This window comes from Phoenix dactylifera, chromosome 5 (genome assembly GCF_009389715.1).
Source record: "Phoenix dactylifera cultivar Barhee BC4 chromosome 5, palm_55x_up_171113_PBpolish2nd_filt_p, whole genome shotgun sequence".
Lineage (NCBI taxonomy): Eukaryota > Viridiplantae > Streptophyta > Magnoliopsida > Arecales > Arecaceae > Phoenix > Phoenix dactylifera.
This window is the reverse complement of record NC_052396.1, coordinates 4159460-4187384: the sequence shown is the minus strand read 5'-3', so window position 1 is coordinate 4187384 and position 27925 is coordinate 4159460. Positions and strand designations below refer to the sequence as shown.

The 27925-nt window shown below is 37.6% G+C and overlaps 2 protein-coding genes and 1 long non-coding RNA gene across 3 annotated transcripts; 1 reads left to right on the top strand and 2 right to left on the bottom strand.

The window, feature by feature from the left end:
• Positions 1–3851: 3851 nt before the first annotated feature.
• Positions 3852–9361, bottom strand: LOC103711642 (protein NONRESPONDING TO OXYLIPINS 2, mitochondrial). The gene is made up of 3 exons (XM_008797880.3): positions 9068–9361; positions 8862–8983; positions 3852–4112 (listed from the first exon to the last, which is right to left on the bottom strand). Exons 1-3 carry the CDS (start codon positions 9214–9216, stop codon positions 4087–4089), a joined length of 297 nt encoding a protein of 98 aa, XP_008796102.1. The 5' UTR covers positions 9217–9361; the 3' UTR covers positions 3852–4086.
• A 220-nt stretch (positions 9362–9581) lies between these two features.
• LOC103711643 lies at positions 9582–11486 on the top strand. The gene is made up of 2 exons (XR_604797.4): positions 9582–9875; positions 11228–11486. It is a non-coding gene; the product is annotated as an uncharacterized LOC103711643 (long non-coding RNA).
• A 637-nt stretch (positions 11487–12123) lies between these two features.
• On the bottom strand, positions 12124–26080 carry LOC103711644 (T-complex protein 1 subunit alpha). The gene is made up of 17 exons (XM_039126561.1): positions 25906–26080; positions 25724–25788; positions 23323–23412; positions 23132–23218; positions 22959–23018; positions 22737–22787; positions 22525–22620; positions 21316–21381; positions 20437–20654; positions 18433–18533; positions 17464–17549; positions 14684–14818; positions 14470–14574; positions 13897–14025; positions 13706–13809; positions 12823–12913; positions 12124–12510 (listed from the first exon to the last, which is right to left on the bottom strand). Exons 1-17 carry the CDS (start codon positions 25976–25978, stop codon positions 12427–12429), a joined length of 1641 nt encoding a protein of 546 aa, XP_038982489.1. The 5' UTR covers positions 25979–26080; the 3' UTR covers positions 12124–12426.
• Positions 26081–27925: the final 1845 nt, after the last annotated feature.

Below are 27925 nucleotides of genomic sequence, written 5' to 3'. Positions count from 1 at the left end.
TATTAGCTTTTCTTTGGTTTTCGCTTATTTATATTTTTGGTGCCACTTTCCACCTTTTGAAATCGCAGCGTTGATGGCGTCTTCAATATGAGATGGTGGAAACTTTACCTAAAAAAGAAAATATTTGTTTGGTCTAGGATAACACCACGTGGTCAGAAGGGGAGAGTTGTCTTGGGCACTTTGTGAGCTTTTGTTTTCTGATTTTATTAAGTATATTCATGCACGCATTGTATGATAAACCCGTCCAAAAAAAAAACCATGCCTGTGAACAGTCAAATACTGCCCGAACTAGCGTTGCCCAAGATTTTGAGCCATAACCCAATTTATTATCAGGTCCAATTAATTCCATTTATATGCAATTGTCAATTCTTTAATATTTATTCGATATGTTCTAATTCTTACAGGAGCATATGGGTCATAGGTTATGCAACAAGAGTCCTACCAAACTTCCCATATACTTCTAAACCATCGAAACTTTGTGGTGGCAAGATTCAAACATATATCTCTGATGCAAGTAACAACCAAAACACTATCCTAGCCAACTATGGTTTCAGCAATTTATAGTCGATCCAATTGGAATTCATGTAAAAAATTGAGAGTTGCATGCAATAAGCCCATATTTTATGCAGAGGCAGGTGCAGCACAAGTCATACATTTCTCAAAAGCAAGCCCATTCGACCCACCTTCAAGTGGCTTTATTTGAATTGATGGTGTTGGTCACAAGAGGGATATAAAGTAGTCTTCATGCATATAGATACGTACTACAACAGCAAAAATGTCACCATTCAGACCACGTTATACTAAACTTCTACTTTAGTAGATGGATGGCTAAAAAGGAAAAGTATCTCATGAAGATTCTTTTTCTATTTAAAACCAGTCTAGTGATAATCTTCATATGGGTTAAATTTGCACAGCCATAAAAATTTGACACATCTCAATTCTTGGAATTTTCTATGAATAGGGTTGTAAGAGTGTTTGCATGCAGTTAATTCCCCTATAGTAACATCTGGCCGCAAAAGCTGAATTCTATTATATACACAAATATCTGAGGAAGGGTGTGAAACCTGAAATAACTCAGTTTTTATTTACTTATGCCCCTGCCAGAAAGGAAAAAAGAAAGAAAGAAATAGAACAAAAAAGAAAAAAAAAAGAAAATCTTGCTGCCAAATGGAATTGGTATCGCTTCATCTGCAGAACTTTACACAAACCCATAGAAATTTCGTTGATTACTTTGGTGGCAGGTTTTACCAATTTGTTGAGTGGCACGTGAGAAACGGAATGGCGCATATCATGCAGACAAAATTTGACTCTGTTATTTTTGGCAGCAAGTTTCACAGCTATCCATGGTGAAGTAGCAAGTGGAAGCACAGAAAAGCACATGTTAGGCTTTCAGAATCAGGCAGCCAATGCAACTACAGCAAGTCGCCTACTTTCTTTAATCAAAATCCACCCACATCTTCCTACAACTTTCCTCGAGCTCTTCTTTCTTTTCCGCCAATCTATAGAAATCTTCCACACACGCACCTCAATCTAAAAGACGATCAGAACTCATGTGGGATGGTTTTAATATGCTAAGCTAAAGGAACTCACATCAAGTTACTCCTTGAAACAAGAGAAATGGTGGTGTGCATCTATGGCCATCGATCATCCAAGTCAAATCCGTATTTCTCAACTACCTTCAAACGAAGTTGACGTAGAGCTTTTAGTGAATGAAAAAAGCGACCCGGGTTGGCTGGCTTCTGACTGCACTCCAACCCATAACCCAAGACGTCGTCCGTGGATGGTAAAGCCAGCGTTGACATCCTTGCATGGGTTTCTGGAGCCATCCTCAGTCCTCGATCCCCGCGCATGGACTTCGGCTAATTAACTCTGAGCGCGTTTTAAGGTAAACAACGACTACTGATGCAGAGCTATCACGCTCATATATTGGTTTGCATTGGTTTCAGTCGCTGGTCCATGCCAAAGTACTAAAATATGCCGATTAACCACATAACACTTTTATACTAAGAGACGACTTTAGATTTTTTTTTTTTTTTTTTTTTAATCTATTTCTTGCGCTGTGTTAGGGAGAATAAGGCATGGGAATAACTCCTCTAGGATTGGAAATGTGAACCGTTTGCTATCCAGGATAGGCGAGGGGTAAAGAGCTGCTTTCGCTGTGTCTTTTTTTTTTTTTTTGCTGAACAAGGGTGCAAAGGGCATCGCCAAAATTTTTAAATATGGCCGGTGCCGCCTTCGTAATTTAAAATCCTGAGTAAAGCTGGGTTAACTTATCCACGAAAAAGGTGGATTAAGTTCACTCTTCTGTGTTGCCACAGACTTTCATACTTGAACATAATAATCTCATTGTCACCATGTTGGATTAAGTATTTCAGTATCTTGATCGTATATAGGATATATCAATTCATAAAAATTCCTCCACTTTTTCCAGCTCAGAATAAACCAGCATCTTCCTTGAATCTATAAAATATCCATGAAGATATCAACTGGACTAGTTGGCACCTTCAATGCATGAAGATTTTTACATAGTTTGATATAAACATTAAGGCATTAATAAAGTATGTGATTTAAATTTCACTCCAACCCACATGACCTTGTCATCGGATGGATTAAGATCAAGAAGGCCATACCCAATCACATCTTGATGAAAAGGCAACATCCGGGCACACTCCTCATTATTCCGGTTATCAATCCCCGCATGCGCCATGAATAAATGGCAAAACCTCATAGCCTACAGAAGCCCTGAAAGTGCAGAGCTGCTGGTTGTACGATTAGAGGAACTCATCACCATCTTGGTTAAATTATATCTCCAGCTTTTAATAGAAGAACGGAGCTGAGCTTGGGTTCCTTAAACATTTAATGTTGTTATCTATATCTTATCATAGAATGAAAACTTCCTGTTTCATATATATATATAAATATATATCACTTTCCGTATCAATAATTCCAATCAAATGTTTATGGATTATGGAATGATTTCACTCTTTGCCTCACACCATGAACCTGGAATCCACCTCTGATAACCATGAAAAACACTCTGGATGTCCCCAAGTAACCTACCATACCTTTGCACCCTTCTGATCTGTAAGGAAAAACAAAGGGGAAAAACTGAACTGATCAGCTACGAAACGGGGATGCATCCCCCCTAAGAACTGCAGAGAATGGAATCCTTGGATGGTAGGGCATGAACAGATGATGAAACCAGGAGCTTTAGATGTCACGCAACTCATTCTTTAAGCTATTGATAGATGGTGATATGAGGGCAAATTTTACCATGAATGCTGGCAAAGGAATAGCTATGGAAAGAAATGCAGTTTGTAGAAAAGAGACTAACCTATACTTACACAAGGTCACACTGCCTCATTGAGAAGTACAGCATGGATTACTTGATGAAGCTTATTACATGACCATGAGATGAAGTAATGTAGTGTTCAGAACTATATTGTCCAAATCAAGGTTCAGGCACGGCAGGGTGAACCTTCCATGCTTCTTGGTGGGTGGGAGATTGGATAACTAGTGGTTACTAAGAATATCAGTTGTGCGGGTCATGACCGCAAAATTAACTCTTTGTGCCCTTGGATTTGCCCAATTTTGTCCAAAGACCAATTTCACTATCTTTTATATTGCCTTATAAAACTTCAATCTCTTTACCATCCTGGATGAGAATGATAGTTGACCTTCCACTCTCTTACTGAAGACTTTTGTCACCTTTTTCTCCCCCCATCGATTCCAACATCATGTCATCATAAGTTGATGGAAATGTGATGCATAGTGGATATCACCAAACAAAAAAAAATGCATCAAGTTGGAAAAATGAACACAGTAAATATTTCATCACAAATGCCACAAAATGAAGGCACTGCTGGTACGCATGCCTATGAGATGAACTCCCCAACTGTTTGATCATTTAAGATAAAAAATTTCACCATGTTTGATGCTTCTATGCCTTCAAAGGTTTGTAAAGAAACATTATATCAGAGATTAGAACAGATAAATTTTGCTTACACGATCAGCAATGGAGAGGCACTACAAAATTCTTCCATGTCCAAAAGTAAAAAATGTTTCCATGCTTATCAGCTTTAGCTATCACCTTGGAGCTGATAGACCAATCTCTAAATGGAACAAACAATACATGCATTAGAAGAAGAAAAGCTAAATGATAGAGTAGAACATGAAGAGACAACTCTAGTGCACTCGGTAAGAAAATTAAAAAAGGGGCTGAAGCAGGGCATGTTAATTGTTTGCAAAACAAATATACATATCCATATAAGAAGGTTCACGTTCTGTTGAAATAAATGGTAAGAGATGGAATTCAACTTAAAGATGTCACTATGAATGCTGAGGAAACAGAAACAGATCCAACTTTAGGAACAGCAAACTAGTGAAGCAAAACATTTCACGTACCATCATTTTCATCTAGGCAAAGGGCAATATAGTTATGCTTTATTAAGTGATAAATATGCAATAAATTAATATTAATATTTTTTGTATTCAAAAAATATTTTAATCAATTTATTATAGATCTACTAATACTTTAAGTAGAAAATCTTTGCATCCTTCTGTACTTCACAGAAAACAAAATTCTAGTTATAATAAAGTTGTCTTGCTTAAATTATGAATACACCAGTCAACAATTTTGACCTAGGCTTTTTTTCCCACATATCTCAAGCTCTTGGCAACTTGCATAGCTGCTCATATCTTACGACCTAACTAATCTAATAAGTGTATATTAATGTCCAAGTTACTCCAACCTCCTCTCTTATGTATCACGTCCCTTTGTCTCTTGCCCCTTCAAACCTTTAAAAACTGACCCAATTGTTTCTCCCATTCAAAAATAAATTTCTAAGTTCATTAATTTGGTTTGCTTCCCAATATCTTAATGCTATGCGTCATCAAGCATGATGAACTCTCCTCAGAAATTAAGAACCCTACCATCCAATGACCACACCATGTGCCTAGTCAGATACCTCCAAAGTCAACAGGATTAAAGAGCTTAAATGTAACATAACTATTCAAATTGTAAAGATTCTTATATTAGAAGCATGCTTTTACATCAAATATGTATGAAGAATATAAGCATTTAGATGTCAAGTTGCAGGTTGAGAGGCAAAGTGGGCAAGTATAACTGAAAATCTGTGGCGACACTTCTGAGGCATTCTTCTTGTATCTGAAAATGCACATTTTTATCAATGCAGATTGGCATTGGAGGACAGTTTTGAATTCTTTAGTAGGAAGAATGTCAAAAAGATGACGCACGATCCTTTATATTCTTGGTGAATTTTGTATGACAACTGAAGAAGGAAATTCGTCATTCAATTTTATGCATATGACAATGACTTTATAATTACAGAAATAAGCGCTGACCATACTAGCTTAAAAACATGATGCCCTTGTTAGAACAATGAAAGTGTGTTATATGTTTATATTACATGGGCTCCTTCAGAAAATAGACATATGTAAATAATAGTTGCAATAAAATTTTCTGCTAACCACAGTATGCTATGCAGCATTCCAATAGATAATGAATGAGCAGTGAGATTATATTTTCCGGTGCACCACATGGATGTAGTGATCTATATGAACAGAAGATTGAAATAGAAAAAGAAAGGCAAGAACAGCAATTTGGGCTATCGTTCACCAAACAAAAAAAAAACAAAACAAATTTCATGTTTCACATCCTTATCTTGATTTCAATATGACTCGTTCTGGATATAATCCCACAAAAAGTAGGATTAATTATGAAATACACAACTAGTCTTTTTCGCTTTCGTGCTACGTGTAACAAGTCAATCAGCTACGTTAAAGAAACATTCATCCTTGGAAATTCTGCGCAGCAAAACAGGCAAGCATTCAAGTGCCCATTTTATTCCTTTCAAGTGGTAGCAAATTCATCTTCCTGCAGGAACTAAATACTTAAGTTGGTCTTCCAGGCTGAAAGAAATAGCTTGAACAAGTTGTGGTCTCTAATATAACAATATAAGCACAAGAGACCCATTATATTATTGTTGCCCTTGATCATGACAAGGAGTCCATATCAGAAGTTTGACATGATACCAGAGAAACATCTTACAATGTGTTTATGGGCATATTGAGGCTGAGGAAGCATAAGTTTACAAGGTGCACTTGACTTATCTGTTTCCTTGAGAGAGATTAAAATAAATTAGATAACAGTATTTCACTATAGTTTGTAAAATAGTCTTCACACGTTTGATTATAAAATGATAGGCAAATGTGGAGACGAGAGGGGCTGATGAATGCATTTACCTAAGGAAGACAAATAACTGATTGAAATTTGAAGTAGCTTGAGTATTATTATAGAATCATGCAGGTTGCTTTAATATCCTTATTCAATTATAGTTTTCGCAAAACTAAAGAATATAGAGATGCGGCAGGAAAACTGTAACTACTTAATATATCTATTTGAACTGCCTCACCACAATTTACCCCACAAAAATAATCACTGTATTTAATCCGCACACACTTTAGGAATAAATAAACTCTTATGATCTTACAATTGAAGACGTACTGGTTACTTGTGACAGCAAAATGAAAAGTGTTTAGTGCCGGATATCCAGCAATGCTAAGGTTTAAATATTCAGCTAGAAAGAACATACTGCTCTCAAGTCCTATGGGAAGCTGTTATGGGTATCCACCTGATTGGACAACTTTCAAGTTACCTGCCTGTTTGGGATGGAACTTATTTCCATTAGTCTGAGAAACAATTCTGTGAGAATGACATCTACATTATTGGTTTTATATCTAACCTAATAGCATAGTCCTAATCACCATAGAAGAATTCATATATTTCTAAGTTCTGATATAGTATTAAGAATATAAGTTTCAACGTAATTAATATTACTTTATGCAAAAAAAATCAATTAACAGTAAACTAAATAGTGCTAGCTTGTAGAAAATTAAAACCTTGATCTTCTAGTTATATTCAATTAAAATTGCAAATCTATCATATTAATGAATTTTTTTTATCATTTGACTTTAGAAATATTGTTTTGCTGCTTTTAATCATTTTGGCCCTGGGGTGACAATGCTTACTTGTTTAATCCATTTAACTTTATTCAACTCATTGTTAGTCGGATTAGGTCACCTATTTAATAAAATAGCCAGGTTCAGGTTTGAATTTTTGACCCGTTTAATAAACAATTCGAGTTTGGGTTGTCGTATTTTTGGTCTATCTTCTATCTAACCTAAAACATATCCGGTCCAATCTGACCTGATTGCCACTACTAATTTTGGGTTTATCTATCCAGAAAGCAAATATATATCAAAATGTTGGTCCAAGTCAAGTTAAATGTGCCAAACACAGAAGTTCAAAACCTTAGCATAAAAAAGTAAGATTTTAAACAAAAAATCATGATGAATCATGCATGTTGTGCTTTCTCTAGTCCTAATCTGTAGATCCTCATTCTCTTTTGCCTTCTTTGATTGTAGTGAACTGCAACCCATCTTTTCCTCATGACAAGTAAGCATTTTGCTCTCAAATGAAAATAATTAGGATCCTGCTTTTCTTCTGATTAATCATTAAATTTTCCTTGCTTTTTCCTGTTTCTTCTTTTATGTTAGATGACACACATATCCTTTCTCATAACAATATGCAATCATCATCTTATTGACTAGCTATATCTCTTCTAAAAGGGGACTTTGAGAACTGATCTGGTGAAAAATAATTTCTCATTCTGAATCATGCAGGTATTACCAACAGTCCACACCCACACATCACTCTAATGACTTCTCTCTCTCCTAAACTTTCCTACGAAGATGTGCACTACAATTAAACATGTACATGCCAAAGGGTAAGCTCTAAAGTCTCCTATGTGACTTTTCTTTCTTTCCTTTCTACCTCAAAGAAGATAAGCACAAATTACTTCCCTTCCATTAATGGTATGAAGGAATGATTGCTTTGGAAAAAAATGATAAAACCTTGATGGAAAAAATGAGATATATGACTTCCACAGCCTTGGATCTCATTGTATCCAATTACTATATTTTTTTCAAACTAATAATAAGTGAAGGATCATTTTCCTACAGGAGATACTATGTTCGTATATTTGTGCATGTATAATTGCAAAATTGTTACTATATGTTTTACAGTTTTATTTACATGATCATTCTCTCTCTGTTTACCTTTTTTTTCCTTTTCTTTTCTTTGAGGGAGTCCCCCACCCCTCAACTTTTTTTTGTGCCGTGGGGAAGCATCATTTCCCAAAGTGCTGGAAGAGATCAAATTGGATAGTAAACCAAAACAGAGAAACATCAGAAGTATCCATTGAAGAAACATTGCTAGAATTGGTTAGTTCAGTACTTAGTTTTGGTGCCAGGCAATTTGCGTTTTCATTGGTATAGGAGGAAAGGATCACCAACTTGGTGTGCAAAAAATTGCAAACTACCAAACCAACGATGACCCACCTATATCAACACCCTACCCATACCACTATGCACAGCCCTCAGGTCCTCTCCATATATTTCATCTATCATCATCTCCAAACATCCACCTATTGCACTCAGATTCCATGATCCAACCAGGAGGATTCTACAATTTTCAAGGATATGATAATCTACAACCTCCATTTTATTCATACTTCAAAGCTCAAACAATCTGGCACCCAAGTAAACCCACAATCCAACCAAAAACTGTGCTACACCCAAAAAGCACGCAACTTGCTCAATTTTTTCACTTCTAAACATCAAAAACAAAGAGAAATGCTACACTGATTGGCACGAGAGGGGCAAGAAGGAATCTTTATGGGAGAACAAAGAGCTCGAAGCAGAGCTACTCACGGAAGCAGTCGAAATAGTGATAGAACAACAACATCATTAGAGTCCGGGATAGGTGCGGCAGAGGATACCCTGTGAGAGCGCCCGGCAATTCCTAGACGTCAAGCTCAGCCGGGACGTCAGCCTCGCCGCCGCCACCGCGCTGTGCAGCGGGAGAAGAGATCCGCCGCAGCATCCCAACTCCACCGGCAACCTTCAAAAAAAAACCGCAACTTTTTTATTAGACTACGACCAAAAATAAAAGAGATACTGGAGATTGCCGCTACGAATCGCTGACCTGGAGAAGGACGAGAACCGGCGAGTAGGAGGTGGGGTGGCGGCGGGTCCGCCGGCGAAGTATCGCGCGGCCGTCTTCGATTTGGCGGCAAATGACCTGAGGGAAGATGGGGCGATGCGGCTTATAGATCGGATGGAGGTCGAAGCCATTGGAAGATTAGGGTTGGGGTTTAGGGTTCAGTCGATGGAGAGTTCAGGGAGGGAATTGGGCCGGTCGAGAGCTTTGAGAACGCGAATGAGCACCCGCGTAGAATGTGATGTGATCTGCCGTCCACGGTGGCACGGGAGAGATTGGACGGCAGATGCGCCGTTTTTTTTTTTTTAATACGCCTTTTTATTTCCGGCACACGTTGAGAAACAAAAGGAGTGGAAACGATAGGAAAAGAATATATTTATCAAATAACATAAGAGCCAAGAAAAGAATCCTTTGAAAGATGGGATCACGGCCGTCCACGTCTACACCAACTTGAAACGCACGTGCCTGGTGCTCGTTCTATAAATTATAATGCCCCAACCCTAGCGGACTCTCCCGGTCTCGCTGTCCGCGGCCCCGCCGCCGCCGCCGCCGCCATGCTGATGAACAAGTCGACCTCCTCGCCGGCGGCCTTGCGGTCCCCGTGGGTGCTCGGGAGGCCGGGCTCGTTCTCAGTGCATTAAATAGAAGAAGAATGCCTATATGTTGCCGAATTCCGAGATGACGAGCTCGAATTCCGAAGCCCCATTGGCTCCGATGGGAAGGAAGGGGATCTATCGGCTGTGCCAAGTCCAAGAAGGGGTATATCTGAAAGAAGAGCAGCCAGATCTGAACGGTATTAATCATCACTGAGCAAAATGCCTCTTTCGTTTAGCGTAAAGTTCTTTTTTCTTCCCTAATTCATGTCTTTTATGATTTCAAGAATTTTTTCCCTAATCAGCTATAGTGAATTGGTATACAAGTAAAGATTCCAACTTTATAACGGGTTTTTCTGATTGATATTGATTGAAAGGAAGAAATTATATATGGAAAAGAGGAGATCATTTGCTGGCGGCCTATTAGCCAGTCACACGGCTCAGCTGTTATGACCGTGATCTTTGTGTGGGTGGTCACTAAGCTTACCTCTAGGGCTTTGTGTTTTCATCTCAGTGGGGCAGAGCCGCAGAGTTAGCTTAGGTTTCCTTCTTGATGCACACACACTCACATTTTAGCAAACAGATGACAGGATTGGGAAAAGAAAAATGTGGAGTTTGAAAATTGGGCATTTGAGTTGAAAGATCGCATCTTTTACATTAATTATGCTGGTGGCTAATTAGCCAGTCACATTGCACAGCTTTTATAGCTGTCATTTATGTGTGAATGGTCAGTAAGTCACCTATAAGAATCTAGTGTTTGCATCTCTTTGGGGGAACCGAATTGTGGTTCCCTTTGGATGCATCCACTCACATTTTAACAAATAGGCTGTCTATGTAGAAGAATGAAGAGCTTGTGATAGGTTTTCAATTGAAAAGGTAGAATAACAGTGTAGAAGGAAGATGTCTAAATCAAACTGTTCAATTAAAGAAAGGCTGGTGGCTCGTTAGCCGCATAACAACTCTATTATATGTGAATGGTAGTAGGCTCACCTATAAAAATTTTCATGCTTGCATCTCTTTGGAGGAAACAGAATTGCTGTTGCTTCTTGATGCATTCGCCTACAATTTTTAGCATATTAATTACCAAAATAGAATGCAAACGTAAACATTGGATAGATTTGGGCCTTGACACAAGTATATGCAAGTTTTTTATGAGCCCATTCTATTTAACTCTTGGAAAAGGAAGAAGGAATTGCTTATAGTTTAGGATATCAGGAGCTGTACATCTGTGCCTGCTGCTGGTTGAGCTTCTGCTAGATACGCTCCTTCAGGGATCAGGCTCCAACCCCAAGTGGGCGGTTCACAGCACACATGCAAAAGGGCGCATTGCATCAGAACGCTTGTTACACTTTTTATCATAATTCTCTAAGTTCAAGTTAGTTTTGTTTCATGATGGTTATTGTTTGGAACATATCATTATTTTATTTTAGTTGGAGAATTGGATAGGTGATGTATCTTTCATTTAGTCTGCTTCCAAAGTTCCATGTTTGAAATTGTCATCTCTGCTTTTGAAGAGTTGCTCGCTAACTGACTTCTTTGTACCTTCTCCCAGGCCATCTGGTAGTGCTTGCTGGGCATGCTTTTGTTGCTGTTATGTTGAACTTCTGCATGCCTTACAGAACACAAAGAAAACCATGCATGGAGGTGGATTTGACTTCAAGAAAAAGATTTACGAGTATCACTTTAAAAACAGGCTGTATGTTGGAAGGAACGCCCTCAATGTAAGCTGCACGTTTGAAATCTAATAAAGATATAAGATTGTTTGCTTAGTTAATTAAGTATGATTTCCAATCTTGGGATCTGCCGTCTTAGAAGCCGAAGTTATCTTAGAATTGCATGAATGTTTGGAGTAATTCTGCTATAGTGGTTTGGAACTGGAAGATATATTCAAAGTGGCTGATCTGAATAATATCACCCCTCATCTCTGAGCACACATCATTTGTTGTGTGCTTCGGCAATTCGCGTTTGCTCCATGCAGATTTCATCATGGGCTTTCAAAGTTCCGCAGCATCAGTGTAGTTTTAGCATTGACCCACTAGATGAAATGAGGCTTGTCCTAGGTCATGCTTCTTTTTATAGTAAATTGGAGGTTGTGGATGGTGGGCCAACACTTGGGCCTGGATAATTTTTGATCCATTAAAGTGACGCCACACAGCACTACTCACACGGGACCAATCAGTTGTAACCCTTTTCATGTGAGATCTCTGTTCTACTTCAGCATTCCTTATACTTCATGTTTGCTTCCAAACATCCACAATGGTGCTCACAGAGCTTCTGACAGATGGTACTTGTAGACTGACTCAGCAATTGAGGACTGTGGAGAGACCTTACCACAAATTGATGAAAGACCTATGCAATCATAGTATCGCTCATACGGCCGCTCCCCAACAACACTCCAGTTGAAAATGTTGGATCCTAGGAACTAGACAAGTTGGGTTGCATCGTGTATATTCAGCATTACAGTTTCCGAGATATCATTCAATTTAAGGAAACCATTCAAGAACAATCCTGGAAGTACAGACCAACCAGAACAATTCTCAGCCATGACTGATACGATTCACAGATATGATTTGTTTAGCAGTTTCCCGTGTCAGAACATGGGAACCGTGCGAGTTTATAGACATCCCTATCGTTACCAAAATTGACGGACAGGGACACAAAAGTTCCCATCTCTAAAGTGGAATGGCAACAAATTACCGAGAATCGCAAAATTGTAAATCTGGTTTCATTTAAGGCCACCAAAACCAATCTCTAATCTTCATTCTGCTGTTCGTCTTTAACAAGCTTGATCATATCATCAATCCTCAGAATTGTTATAGCCGCCTCAGTTGCAAACTGCACCCAAAATATTTGAAAGAATCTTAACAACTGGAACAAGAAAATATTGTACTCGTGCACTTCAAACAAGAACTGTGAATGAGCTATTTCAACAGAAGTTGATAGGGTTGTGGAACAAATTGATTGCCAATATGGTTCACTTTCCTTGTTCAACTAGTAGAACTGGGGTGGGCTATCCACTAGTGGCATCATAGCACCTCATTTATATGCGTGATCCCTAATTTGATTTTTACATGGACAAGTTTGTTTGTAAACAAAAAGGCCACTAATCTTTGATGGTCTAGCATTAACCTGAAATGTTTTACTTACCTGTAATATCTTCACTTTGCTCATTGCAGGCTCAATAACTCCAGCTTCTAGGTTATTGCGGATTGTTCCTTTGTATAGGTCTAAGCCCATACTGCAAAAAAGTAAAAGGTGTCAAATGAAACTTCGCCAAGCAAGAAACATTATAACAGAAGAGGCAGCATATTCCCTAGATAATCTACACGTGACCAAAGATATTTTTCATCTATACATACAAGTCAAAAAAGAACCGAATGTTGATTGAATTTCCCAGGATAACGAGTAATATCATGATTTTGGGGCACATTCAGCACTATCAATGCTTTCAAATTCCCACCATTAGAGTGCGAACTAATCCAATAGAAGAATTTTGGTATAAGTGAAATGAATTCAATGCAATAAGGACAAGACGCATCAAAACACAAGGCACTCTTGCAGATACAAGGTGGCAGGTGCAAGTGTTTCGATCAATTCCAGACAATGATTGCCAGGTTGGATTGATAATTTTGTTCTACCAAGCACATGCTCCAGGAAGAAAAATCAGAAAATAGATTTTGCTGTTATCAAATTACATAAGACTCATTAACGCTAACCACCAAGTCTTGCCCTTGCTCCTACAAGATTTAGCCTTTTAATTTTAGAATTCTTTATATAAGTAGTCCAATATGCTATAATTTGAATTATCAATAAAACCTGGGGCATAACATATTATTAGAAATAAGAATGAACTAGCAACTTGAATATATATTATCAATTCTCTTCATTTTTTTTATTTCCCTGTATTCGAGCAAAAAAATTGTACCCTAATCTATATTAGAATACCCAAAGGCGCCAGCTACAAAATTTATCTACTTTTTTTTAGTTGGGCCGGAGTATGGGCAGCAGCATTTATGATGCTTCACAATACCTTGAAAGGTGCTGCTTATCTGCTTTTGTTTGGGCAGTATGGTGATAAGCCCGAAGTTTTGCAACTAATTCAGTCGCATCTTTTGCAGCGTTCACAGCAAGTACCTGTCACCGACAAGTTTATGCTTCTATTACAATCAAAAAACAAAGGCAGGAAAAAAAAAACTATTCAGATATGCAACTGCAGATAACCTTAGGTATTATTAGAAGAGACTCAGCAAACTCCGCAATTGCCAACTGCTCTCTAGATCCCAAAGTTGTAGCAAGGTACTCGAGGTACACAGATAATGCAGCCTCCACTGCACCACCACCAGCAACAACCTACATCACCAACTGATGAGAGAAACTGTTGTATTGTTGAATGCTAAGGACTATAAGTTGATATTTGCACTTCATGTATGCTCCTAAATCTTCAACAATCTCTCAGATGTAGCAGTTAGGTTCAAAGAAATATTGCAAGCAAGGTCACAAAAAATGTTCCCTTCTCTGATCTCTCAACTTCTAAACTGAGAAGAAGATTTTCTGTTCTCTCTCTTTCACATAAAATACTAAGTGCAATCAACTAGCATGGGGCATACTCTTTTAAGTAAAATCTGAAACAAAGTACAGAAATGCTATCTTTTGGAAAAAATTAAATTCTAGATTTATCACCTCTCTCTCAACCAGATTCTAATGAGGAAATATTACATGTATGGTCAATAATATTTTGGTATTTAGAATACAGAGAACCAAAAATTTTGAACAGCAAATCAACGTCAGGTTTACCGTGTTAGACTCAAGGGTCCTCTTGACGATGCACAATGCATCATGCAAAGATCGATCCATCTCATCAAGCATGTAGTCATTTGCACCTCTAAGTATCAATGAAACCTGAGGGAGAAGAAAAGCAAAATGCTTAATGCTACACATTATTCCAGATGTGGATTACAGCAAGCAGGCTCCAAGTCAATGATAAAGATTTAAGTGAATGAACACTAACCGCACTAGTATTTTTAGTACCCTTCACCAGGATTACATCATCATCAGAAATTCGTTCCTCCACAACTTCATCAGCATATCCGAGAAATGATGAATCGAATGTTTCCTCTCCTTCCATGTCAGCAAATGTGGAAACCTGTAGAGAATCAATTTCTGATTTTAACAAATAAACCAGATACTGGACTTCAATTTAAGCACATGGATAATGGATTGAGGTAACAAATTAAGTGAAAAATCAGTGTGTACAGGCAATGACAAAGTTCATAGGTATTGAAGTTTTCAGAACATGCGAGTGTTGTAGGCAAACTGTGGTACAAAGCCCAGCTTAAGAAACAACATAATTGTTTTTTTTCCTCCAGGAAGGTACCAAGGAGCAACCATGCAAAAGGTGTTCTTTTTAGTCCATGCTGCTTCAGGACATATATGGTAAAGAACATCAAAATTCCATTCAAGAACACCAATGATAAATTGCAGGAATACTAAAAGCGGAAAAAAAAACTTAATTAAGAGGCTAATAGACAGAATAGCTCTATTCTTTACAAGCACATATATACATCAGTCAATGAGAAAATAAATACAGAATGTAATTCAACCTGTCTTTCTTCACTCCTCTTCCAGAGGAAAAAAAAATTATTATTGAATCTCTCAAGTTTATGGGTTCAACTTTATCAATTAAAATGCAGCTAGTTTGATGTTTAATAATTTAGAAGACCCTCTTACATGCCCTAATGCTCCAACTGAGGGGTATTCAGTCTGTTGTCTCAAATATGTATAATCTACAACATCTTTGCATTTTGAAAAATTTTCATCCCAGAGACTTCATTGATAGCATAGTAGCTAACCCCTTCCACAGCAGCATAAGCTAATGCTATATAAGCAAACCAGTAAGCCATTAGGCTGATGACATTGCTGGTGATGCTTAATACATGCATGACAGCAGTTTAGAACAGAAGGAAGGAATAATTGTGGATGGGACATTATCTCATCTTTACACAATGCCATGGCCTATGAAACAAAAATATACACCAGAAAGTTTCTAAGAAGATGACATAGCTAAAATTCTTGGCAGAAGGTATTATCATCTTCAAAGATGTATTATAGATATAAATCATCCAATAAATCTCCCGCCCCCCTCTCCTCTATCTGGCCTCTCAAACCTGTTAAACTCATATCATAACCATAGCCCAATTGCATCAGGTTCCTCTCCAGCATTGGTTTATCACATCCAACAATTTCAAATTGCACGGGCAATGAAGTTTCTAAGGATGAGATAATGCTCCCAAGTTTAGACTCTTAACTATGCTAGATTTCTCTATGTTTAAAATATCTCATCCAATAATCTCTACACAGGCCAGGCTTGCATAACACCAATAACACAGACATGCAGGATGATAAGGTGGAAAAGCAATTCTAAGGTTTTGGAGGAACATGCTGGTGATGCCACTCTAGAGATTACCAGAAAATAGTCGGCATAACTAGGGAAATAGCCTAACCAAATCCAAAGACCACAATCCAATTACTCCAAACACCCAATATCACATGTTCAATATTATTGCCATTAATTCATATTGCTGAGGATGATTGTTTAATATCGTTTATTAAAGACTGGAAAGTAGCTAAATACTTGGTCGTTGTTTTCTTACTTAGTATTTAAGTGTTTTGTTATGTGATGAAGAGATAGTGACAGTTAGTTTTTAAAATCTAATTGTCTTCCCAAAATCACCTTCCTATCATATTTTTTATTTGTAAAACTGCACTAAGCAAATTTTATCTTAAATCAATATATTTATCATATATTGAATATTTTTTTAAAAAAAATAATACTATAGTTTATTAATGGATCAATTCTACTTCATAAAGGGATATCAATAAATAAAGCAAACTATTGCATTATTCAATACTCCAGCAGGCACATATTAATTGTTTTACAAAGAAAAACCAAAAAGTAGCAGAAAATTAGAAGGCAAGGTGCTCCTTAAGGTAAGCCGCATGAGAATTGAGATCTTACATTGCAGGATTGATATTTGATACCATAGGCAGAGCAGCTATGCCAAAATAAAAGTCTACCTACATGTTTTGAAAATCTCAATCTAAAAACTTACCATGTAGTATACCTCATTGATGTTTTTTCTAAGCAACAAGCAACCACTACTTAAAAACATAAGAATTAATATTTGGTAGAAATTACCCTGGTACAGATTTTTCAGATACCTCAAAGTGAAATCTTGTGAACATCAGAAAGAATGTACCTCAAAGATCTTCTACATGGCTGCTCTCTTTTATGCATATAGTAACCTCATCGAGTTAAAGAATAACAAATTTATTACTCAACAATAAGAAAATATGGCATAGGACACTTTTTGTTAAAAAAAAGGCATTAAAAATCCATGGTAAATGAAACTGGGAGAAAATATTCCCAACAAGACTTTGAAAAGATAGCTGAAATGAAAAAGAAGGTTTTATTTGTTCTGTTAAGTGCCTACAAATAGAAACCTACCATGCTATGGTAGTGTATTTAAGAACAGGATTTCCAAAATGTGTCATCAAAGAGAGAAGATGATATCTCAACAAAATGATAAAATGGGCATAGCATCTGCACAAAGTTATTTAAAGATAAAAGCACCTATCATGCAACAGTTAAAAAAAATGAAGAACAAATGTAAAAGAAAACCTATGCACGCCCATATTTCTAAGAATCCAATCCAACTTTCAAGAATTGATTATAGGAGCTATCAGATAATCAAAATTTGTATCTTTGTAACAGAAGGAATCGAAAAATACCACAGTTGCACCAGTGGCCTTGGCAACGTGTCGCAAATCCTCTTTGCGAACACGTCTCACAGCAATAGTCCCAGCCTCCACAAATACTGCAATGTCATTTGTGTGAAAACATTTAACATAAAAGCATCATCATGTAAGTATGCATGTTTCTGTGTCTTAGTTCACAAAGTCAGAGAGGCAGAAGCTATATAGTCATGAGGCAGCAGCATGGATATCTATCCAAGTAAAATAGTAGATAATAAGTCTGCATTTACAAGCACAGTAACAAATCAGGATTCAGGAGTGGCATAACTAACACAAGCAGCTATTAATAAACATGGAAAAAGGAGCTTTAGGAAGGAGGGGGGCCGTTCATGCATGAGAGAGAGAGAGAGAGAGAGAGAGAGAGAGAGAAATCAATAGGACAGGAGGGAAACAAGTAAAAAAGAAAAGGAATTCAACAAAGATTGCAGAAAAAAACAGTGCCCCTTAAAGCATTTGCAGAACTCGCCGAAGTAGAAAAAGAAAACTATTAGCAAGTTAGGAGTAAAAAAGCAGTTTCTTCCCCTCGCCAAGTGTAAAATGAAAAAAAGGAAGCCAAAGGGTCGTGATAATACACAAATGACATATATACTCATCAACTTATACAATTACAACCAAAATCATACCCAACAAATATTCATTGCTTCCATGGACTGCCCCAGCAAGCATAACTGCATTTCTTTAGCATATATTATTCTGAGGATATCATCGAAGAGGTGGATAGAAAAACACAGGTTCAACACATTGAAGCAGCTTTTACAGTAATACTCAGCATCAGAAACATATTAAATACCCAGGCAACGTAGTGAGGTTCAATTGTATAACAGAATTATTGCCAATTTCAGGAAAAAGAAATGTAAATATAAAAATGCATGCTTGCATCATGCATGCATGCATGTATATATATGTATTTATGTATTTGCACAGATAAATAACCAAAGAAAAAACATGCCTTTAGTGCCATATCATCAATTCCCTTGGTTGTCAGTACAACATTAGCTCCCGCTTTTAGAATTTTCTCAATTCGCTCTTTTGTGATGTCAGCTTCTCTGTAAAAAGGGAAAGGTTATTAAGGTTCCTAGTAATGTAATGACCAACTAAATAAACAAGTAAAAAAGCACGCACAAATTCATCTACCAAAAAATAGGTAGTTCTACCAACTACATATAAAAAATACTTGGCATAGTTGATACAGCCAATTGGGGGCTGGAATACTTATAGCAAGAAATTGGTAAAAAATATGAATCAAAGAAGTTTGAGTAGAGGCTTACATTGATGACATGCAAAGAAAAGTTTTATGACAACCACGTCAGATTGGACTGTAGTTCCAAAATCATAAAGGAAGCTCTCCTTTACCCATGGATGTTTGGTTGTTTTCACTACAAACTCTTGCTAGGGGGTAAGTACCGCAAAAACATATGGCATATGACTAAAAAATCAAAAAAAAACAAAAAAAAACTAGCATAATGGCCTTGGTGGATCTAACTTGGACTTCAACCTTGCTATGATATAGGCCCTGTTTGGGGAAGCTTTTGGAGGGCCAAAAAGCACTTTCTGGCCCTCCAAAGTTACTTTTAGATAAAAAAATGGTGTTTGGTAAAATTTTCGGAAAGCTGTTTCAGCTTTTGCGGGAAGCTGAAAACAGCTTTTGGGGAGAAGCTCCAATTTGGAGCTTTCCGAAAACGTTGTTTTCAGCTTTGTCGGAAAGCTATTTTTTGGACCAAAATACCCCCATTAATCACACTTTTTCCCCCCAAAACCCTCATCCCGCCTCTTCCTCTCTCACCCATCCTCTCCCTTCCCCTCTCTATCTTCTTCTTTCTCTCAACGCCGCCGCCGCCGCCGCCTCTGTTCCTTCTTTTTTTTCTTTTTTTTTGTTTGGGAGCTCGTGGCTGCCCACGGTGGCAGCCACCATGCCGGCCACCACCAATGGCCGGCGATCCCTCTATATTCCAATAAAATAAATAAATAAATAAAATAAAAAGGAAAATAATGCGTAAGTGGCAAATAATCTGATCTAAATAAATAAATAAATAAATGTTAAAGTGCCACAGTACTTTAGAAATGTAGTTACCAAACAGAAAACAGCTTTTTATAAACGCTCTGCTTCAGACAGCTCTACTTCCAAAAGCTCTACTTCCAAAAGCTCTACTACTAACAGCTCCCCCAAACAGGGTCATACTCAGCTTGCATTGCCATCATAGATCTCCCTCAAGAGCTTAGCATTACATATGATAATATTAGTCAACAGTCAACATAGTCGATGCATAACCATAGCTATAGCCTCAAACCTAGTCCCAACTATTGAGGGTCAGTTTTATGAATCATCATTCACCAAACATTCCTATTTAGGACTACCTCTGATGTCCCTTTCAAGCTTTTCCAGTTCACAACATAGTACATATAGTTAATTAGGTTAAAATTCTATATCTACAAATAAGATTTTGTATTTCTGAAACCATGGCAATGACATTGAGTTACATTTAGTTCACTAAGACTGCAATAAGATAGAATTTATTGTGTTTTACCACAAATTTTATGTTGCTTTACAATTTGTGCATGTAGTTTAAAACTATGATCTAACAGTGAAACAGCTTAAAACTTATTGTTACTGATCTCCACCCATCAAAGGACAATTCTGCCTGTAGCATGGCCTACCACAAAGAAATGTGCCCCTTCATTCCTAGTGAGGTTTAAAGAACTGGTTTTGCAGTACGCTTTGCCAAGTTGCATACTGTCATATTATCATCCATAATACTACTTCTGCAATAAAAGATGATTTGGCAGTGCAAGATAGATTGCATTAACAAAAGATCTGTTGAGAAAAGAAACAGAAATATAGATATTACATGATGCATAACTTGTAGAACAAAAGCTGTGAACAACTTTCTAAATCAGGTGCAGCACAAAAATTTAATTCAAGCACAAGAATTCTATTCAAGCTAAAATCACCTTTCACGAATTTTTTCAAGTTCTCTAGGATCAGTGACTAAGACTTGAACACCCATTTGCATTTTTGTCTTCTGGAGATTAAAATCAAGGCAAGCAATTCTCGCAGGTGCAACTCTAGTAGGCATTCCTTGAGCTGCTCGGCCTGAATTTAAAGCATAGCCATTCAGCAAGTAGCTATCTTTGGCACTTTTTCCATGAGCTTTCAAGATATTGATGCACTGCAGAAAGGGAGAAAATAAAAACATGCAAGGTAATAGAATTAGAATCAAGGTTCGCCATCTTGGTACTGGATCCGTACTGATACTATGCTGGTACAGTGTCGGTACACCTAGTACGGAAGTCAATTCGGCATACCGAGACTCGATAAGACCCCTGTACTGAATCTCTGTTTAGTATCGATACAGTATGGTACACCCAGTAGATACACACTAGTATAGCGAACCATGATTAGAATAAATGTACAAGATCAGACAAACACAAGCCAGCACGCATGGCCACCATGACAACTTTAAAACACACAAGTATTAGGAGTTCAAATATGTAAAATTCTGAGATTCTGGGATCTCACAAACAGGCTGCTCAAGACTTAAAAATACAAGTTTCTGGATAGTAAAACAATAACAGCGCAAGTTCAACTAAATTGATAGGGAAGCACAATGCGCGGATCGTGGAAGTTTGGCACAAGAAACACTAAAAACACTATACCAAGAAAGCATGTCGATGAGATATGTCAACGAACAAGACATCACCCAAAGATGTAATCTGAAGAACTTGAGATCAATCAAAATCCATCAGATTGTTTACTGTTCATATCAATTAGCATCATCTAGAAAGGCAAGATATGAAACAAGAAAAAATGGCACTTCTTTAGGAACTAACCTTGATTGGATATTTAACTTCTCCACTTGCATTTGTAGTCTTCACAGCTTGAACTGCATCTACAACCTAAAGAAAAAATGAAGTTATGGTGACAGAACAAACAGTTCAGGAGTCCTGAATATGAAACAATCTAAGCAAACTAATGCTCAAGTCTCAGGGCTATAAAGTAATAAGACAAAGCCCCACGTACAATTTAGACAGAAAAAATGTTGTTCCCCTTGGTAAGCCAAGGTGCCCAGGCAGCAACCAGAACAATAAATTTCAAACCATGATTTTCTCTATAAAGGGTTGGTTTCTTGAAAATTAACTGAACATATCATTTAGAAATAACTATTGAAACTTGAATGAACATTTTGGAAGAAAAATTGAGGTTAAACATTTCGTAATATATAATTGAACATTGTAAAGAAAGTAGGACTCAATTAACAAAAAGCAAATATGGGCACAGGAAGAGCATATCACTAAGAGCTACTTATGTTAATTAATGATGCAGTCAGGGTTCTAGCTCACATATAGACATGATGAAAACAGTGGAGAACAAGAAGAAAGAAGAAACATATAGAAAGAACGAAAAAAGTATATAACCATGTCATGCTGCAAGAACAGTATCTTCCCTGTAAATAACACAGAAGGCTTGAAGTACAGCCACCTGTGGTCAGAAACAAGCCTTCACATGATTATATACTAGAGTTCACCATGAGCAATGGTGAGGAATCTTTCTCTTTTTTTTATCTAAGGGTGTGAGATGTGCTTGGGAAATGGGCAATGCAGAAGCTTTTGTTTCTTTCTGGAACACCAGAGGCATGAAGGCATGCATGGGAAATGGGGAATGCAGAATTTCTTTTTCCTGGAGGAACGCTGAAGCAGCGAAGGCTTCAGACTTTGGAGGTCAGGGCGTGAAGCCAGCCTCTTATCTTTTTCCACCATATAGTAGAGATATAACTTTTTGCTTTTCTATGTGTTGGTTTCCAAACCCCAATGAATGAAACTGACACAGATCCCTTGCCTCTCTCTGATATGCTTTCCCACTATAGGGGGAAAAAAAGTGAAGCCAGATACTAGCATAATTAAGTAAGGTAGTTGAAAGGAATCCAACTATCAGAGTATGTCAAAAAAAAAAAAAAACATGAACCTACAACACCCAAACATGAAGAATAAGGTAATACATCTTGCTTAAGATACAAGGTGAAGCAATTGCATCAAGCTCACCAAATTTGCGAAGAAATCATTGTCACCGGCGATTAATTTTGAAGACATGCTCGTCTTTGCACAGTTTATGAGGGAATCTTTTCCAAGCTTTTCAACCTGAAGTGTGTACATTTAGTATTGACTGGGTCACAACATTACACAAGCTTTCGACTGAATTCAGAAAGAATATGATCACAGGTACCGGTATATTAATTGAACAATAAAGTTAATACCTTTACAGCCAATTTTTCTTCAACATACTTGCAGGCTTCCCTCATCGCAAGCTGATAGACAACCAAGTGGTACCAAAAAAATGTTAGAGAAACAAAATTAAATCTTCAACAGGAACGATCATAACCATAAGATAGAAAATTAAGCATAAAAACATGAAAATGCAAAAAACGTAATAATTGAACAATGCTCAACATATCATCTATTGAAAGAACAAAACTCACCCTGTAGCCACTGATTATGGATGTTGGATGAATCTTGTTTCTCACAAGATCATTTGCTCTCTGCAGCAAAATATAAATATGAAAACACATCAAAATACTGAATGATGTTCCCAAATGATTTATGGTGCATAACTGCAACATAATCTGAACCATAAGATCAGGTTACATGTCACCTTAAGCAGCTCTGCAGCTACAATGACCACAGATGTCGTCCCATCTCCAACTTCCCGGTCTTGAAGCTCAGCCAGCTCAACAAGAACCTAGCATCCCCAAAAGAGAAGCAAATATAAAGAATTTAAATTGGTGAATATAAGCAAGGAAAAATACAGAAGTAAGAAAGATAATTACATCTCGGATTGTCTACCTTGGCAGCTGGATGCTCAACTTCTAACATCTTGAGTATTGTTGCACCATCATTAGTAATTGTCACGTCACCAATGTCATCAACTAGCATCTAGTTTGTTCATTATGTGAGAAATTAAGTTTCTAGCATATAAAAGAACCTTTAACAAATATGATTAATATAAAAACATATATTAAACACATGAGAAGTCTAAAGAACAAAGTGTTTGATATATTAAATGCAAGAAACTTACAAAGATACATAATGTTGCAATTCAGATGCTTGATCAGCATATTTAAAATAAAGGACTCATAAAGAAAAGATAAACATAGATCCTTGTGACATATGCAACAATACACACAACATGTGACATGCGTTTTTTTCAAATGACCAAGCTTCCCAAGTCCTTTCACAGCCAAAAGAAAAATGGATGCAGAATGCACATCAATCCAACTTACATGCTACAGGTACTCGAGGCCCTCTATACTTCTAATTAGTGTTATATCTCTGCAGCTGAGTTTTTGTGTAGGTCCCTTGCAAATTGAGTCGATATAAATCAAAATATGTTATGTAGACTAGAGGATTAGCGGAGGTCTAGCAGTGCAACAAGGCACATGGATTGCAGCTTACAAGATGTTTCACATTAACACAGAGTCCTGTCAAATTAAAGGAGACAGCTGACACTATAGTTTACACCATATGTCCCAGCCACTGTACTAACTTTGCTAGTCTCCGTAGTAGTTAGATCAATCATATTTGCCTATTATGTTCTGCAATCCACCCGGTGCTTATTCAATTGGTCAGGTCCATTGATGAGCTTAGAAGACAAAGTAGATGGCAATGATATGCCATGTTACATGGACCTGACTATGGGTGCTCGGAAGAATAATTGAAGAAAAGAAAGAAATTAGAAAAACCAGGATAGGAGAACTCTTCATGAGAAGTGGACCTAATTAGAGAAACTGGAAAGAGTGCAGAAGGAAAAAAATTATTCAGGGAAAAATGATATTTTGATAATTCCAATTTTATTTATACTCTATATGAATCTTAAACAAAGCAAATTACTGTGAGATACCCTCATTGTTGACACTTGCATGCTAGACCTTGGTTCTATAGATTTCCCTTCGAGGCACCTATTGTAAGGGTTCGTTTTGAATAAAAATACCATCTAAAAGGGTTGTTTCACTGGATTCATCATAAGGTTGAGCATCCAACAAAGTTTGAGTAGGACTTTCAACTCCTGCATGTTCACTTTTCCTACTAGCATGAATAAGGGCCCACAGTCAAGCAATCATGCATTCATAATATGAATAATGAAATATAAGGCTAGCACCTGACCTATGGTGTAGAAAATGTAGCCCTGGAACTTCCAGATGTCTACACGACTAAATATTGCCCAAGTCATTGCCTGCTTGTATCCACAGTATATGGTACAAACTTTTTATTTCCATTTTTTCCCTATGGCCGAGCTTATTATCTCTTTTATCTATGTGTGTGTGCGTGTGTGTTTCACAATTATTAAAGAGAACAGAAGAAGTAGATTCTTCAGCTTATGTTCAAACAATTGTATGGGCAAGAAATTGGCCCCTCCGAGTGATATAAATGGCACGATGAAAACAACCTTAGATAATGAGCTTTTTCCATGTCTCAAGGTTGGTTTTATTACTTTATATATCTTCTTTCATCATTAGTTCCTACGCAATGGCCAAATATTCTATCATGGAGAGACTTATATAATCTTCCACTACTTCCATTCAAATTGTATCTACTCTTTTTCGATGGCCCTTCAACCTAATCTAAAGCAATGTTTGACATGAATTTTTTCAGTTTTCCCAAAATCAACTAATTTGTTTATCAAAGTATTGATCAGATATAACTTTGCATTTATTAGAGTCTCGGCACCCCCTACTTTTCTTTACACTTCTAGAGAGACACAAAAACAGAAAACAAATGAATACGCATAATCGGAAAAATGAATACAAGAAAGAAAAATCCACATGTGCAACATATGCTCTGACCATTTGCATGGGTCAGTTCCAAAATAAAGGGGCACCACCTAAACCCTAATCAAAAAAAAAACAGCAATTGTAAGTAAGACAAATGCACGTTTTCCAGCGATCATATGAATGAAATATCTGGGGAGAAAAAATAAAAACGAAATAAAAACACAATAAAACCGTTCAAAAAATCACAACATGTCTCCACCGGTTGTCTTAAAGAATACTTTTTTCTAGGCCGCTGAGGTTCGAATTCATAACACAAACCACGAGTTGCGATCTTTAAGAAATCCAATGCCATGTACATCGGCAACGCAACAAAATCCCAATTACTACTACCTAAATTTCTCAAATTCAACAAGTCTTTCTTGTTCTCCAAGAACAGATCAAACAATGATGACTATGGAATCTAAAAGCAGACTTACCTTGTCAAGACCGACCGGGCCCAGCGACGACTTCACGATGTTGGCAACCGCTTGACACGCCACCACTGCAACCCCAATAAATCGACAAGATGATCCAAAACAGAGGACCAAGAAATGGAGCTATTCCAATGGACAGCCCGCGCGTGTGAACCAAATCGAGGGATCTAGGGGAAAGAGAGTACCATTCTGGGTGCGGACATCTTGGCCGGACTGCCGTTCTCCGAGAATGTCGGGCGTCTGGGCTCCGATCGCCATTGCAGAAGCTCGGATAGTGCGGGGGAGATGGCTCCGACGACAACCCTAGTTTTGTGCTTCGCTCGGTGGAACTGGGAGAGCGGTGGCCGGTGGGTTAAGCGGAAACGAGGGTCTGAACTGGACTCTGGTGAGTTGGAGAGGGAAGGGAGGTTAGGTTTGGGTTCCTGGCTTTAGGGCTGGGGAGCCCTGGGATGGAGGCGGTGGAAGCATGCAACGCCAGCTGTAGAAACTCCGACAGCAACGCTAATATGATTGGTAGAACAACCGGGGCCCGCTATTAGATCCCTCTAAGTAGACGTGGATACGCTGGGGACTCGTTGTGAGCGAAGCTTTCGTCTCTAGGCCTGCGTAGACGATCCTATGCGGGCGCGAACCGCCGTATGGGATCAATGTAACCGAACCGCACCGGCTCAGTATTTCAGCCCGTAAGAAGCCTAAAGATGAACCTTAAAGGAAAAAAAAAGGGATGGATAAGGTTTGATCCAAAGAAAAATTCTTCTAGGTATCTTGGCAAGCTCCTCAAATCTACTCTACTAAGCTGACCTAGCATTCACATTTTTAGCACATCAAGTTGATAACCAAATAATGAGATGAATTATAACTTTCTTACATAGCTTTTCTCCATGTAGGACCTGTGATTGGTGCCCAGCCTAATATCTAATGCAGAATACTTGAAAGGTGGTGATAATGATGATGATGATGATGATGATAGAAAAAATACATTAATGTATGGCAATTGCTAAAAATATTCGCAAGAATCTACAAACTATATTATACTCCAAATAAGCCCCCTTGTATCCTCTTTTTCTTTCCTTTCGGAGCGGAAAGCTAATCTTCAAGGAACACCATATACTTAGTATGTTTTTAGGGTTTCATTATTGTTTTCCTCTTCTTGATTTAGGATCTTGTTTCATGTTTACTTTTGACTCCATAATTAATTATTTTTTTAATCTCTTCATTATCAACTTTTGAAATTTTAATTCAACAAATTGAAGATTAGTATCGAAGTATTTTGGCTGGTCAAGTTAATGAGTTAACTTTAATCGACTAGCTAGTCAGGTTGGATTAAGTTTTAATCAATCTTATATCCGTTTTGTCTAGAATGATGAATCCATAAGATTAAGCTATCAATTATTTTTTGGTGTTTAATCAACAACTGCTGAGTCACTTGCATACGTATAGACCTTTAGTCATTCACAAATGTGACCGGGCTTGCTTAACATGCAAAGCAAATCTATATTTAAAAGTGACAATGCACAAACTATCTTAATCTTTTTGTTCTTAAAAAAATTATAATTCCATCCTAAAACTTACATAGCCATGGCGAACACCAACACCGTATGCGGCAATGCTTGACTGCTTGACCCTACAAATGCAACCAAGATGTAGTGGTGTAATGGGGCAAAAAGACTATAGAGCAGTTCTTACCCCCAAGCTTGGGGCTCTAATTAACATCAAATACTAGGGTCATCTGCCGCCTTGATAAGTAACACCTAAGGCCACGCTCCATGCTTGATTCAATAGTAGGTTTCTTGAATGTTAAAAGGTTTGTCATTCTTTTTGCCAAGGAATGTGCATACCGTATTGCTGGTGTATCTGTACATATGCCTGGGGGGTTGGGGGCTGCAAAAAATGGTACGTGCGCCTTCTTCACTTGTGTTGATATCATTCAATTAACGAGGTTGATGTTGATACCTTATTCAGACTAAGACAATCAAGCTGTTACAAAGAGAACAAATAACAAAAAAAGCATTTATCTTAAGTTGATAATGATGGATCACATTAACAAATTTAGCTATGTAGGTAGAATATTTTGGCTTTGAATCAACTAATTAAGATGCGTCATGGCTATGCAACGCCACCTTAGTCCCGGGGGTAAACTAAGTCGTATATTTTGGATTTGTGGTGTTTTGTCTTAGTCACACAAAACACCACAAATTCTACTGC

Bases quoted from the DNA above. Each gene is read 5' to 3' on its own strand.
- LOC103711642 (XM_008797880.3), bottom strand. From the start codon at position 9,216: ATGGCTTCGACCTCCATCCGATCTATAAGCCGCATCGCCCCATCTTCC. The intron at 8,984-9,067 runs GTCAGCGATTCG...TTTTTTTTGAAG, and splicing joins CGGTTCTCGTCCTTCTCCAG to GTTGCCGGTGGAGTTGGGAT. The intron at 4,113-8,861 runs GTATCCTCTGCC...TGTTCCATTTAG, and splicing joins TTGCCGGGCGCTCTCACAGG to AGATTGGTCTATCAGCTCCA.
- LOC103711644 (XM_039126561.1), bottom strand. From the start codon at position 25,978: ATGGCGATCGGAGCCCAGACGCCCGACATTCTCGGAGAACGGCAGTCC. The intron at 22,788-22,958 runs GTGAGTTTTGTT...GTTGTCTATCAG, and splicing joins CCATAATCAGTGGCTACAGG to CTTGCGATGAGGGAAGCCTG. The intron at 22,621-22,736 runs GTATTAACTTTA...TACACACTTCAG, and splicing joins AAGAAAAATTGGCTGTAAAG to GTTGAAAAGCTTGGAAAAGA.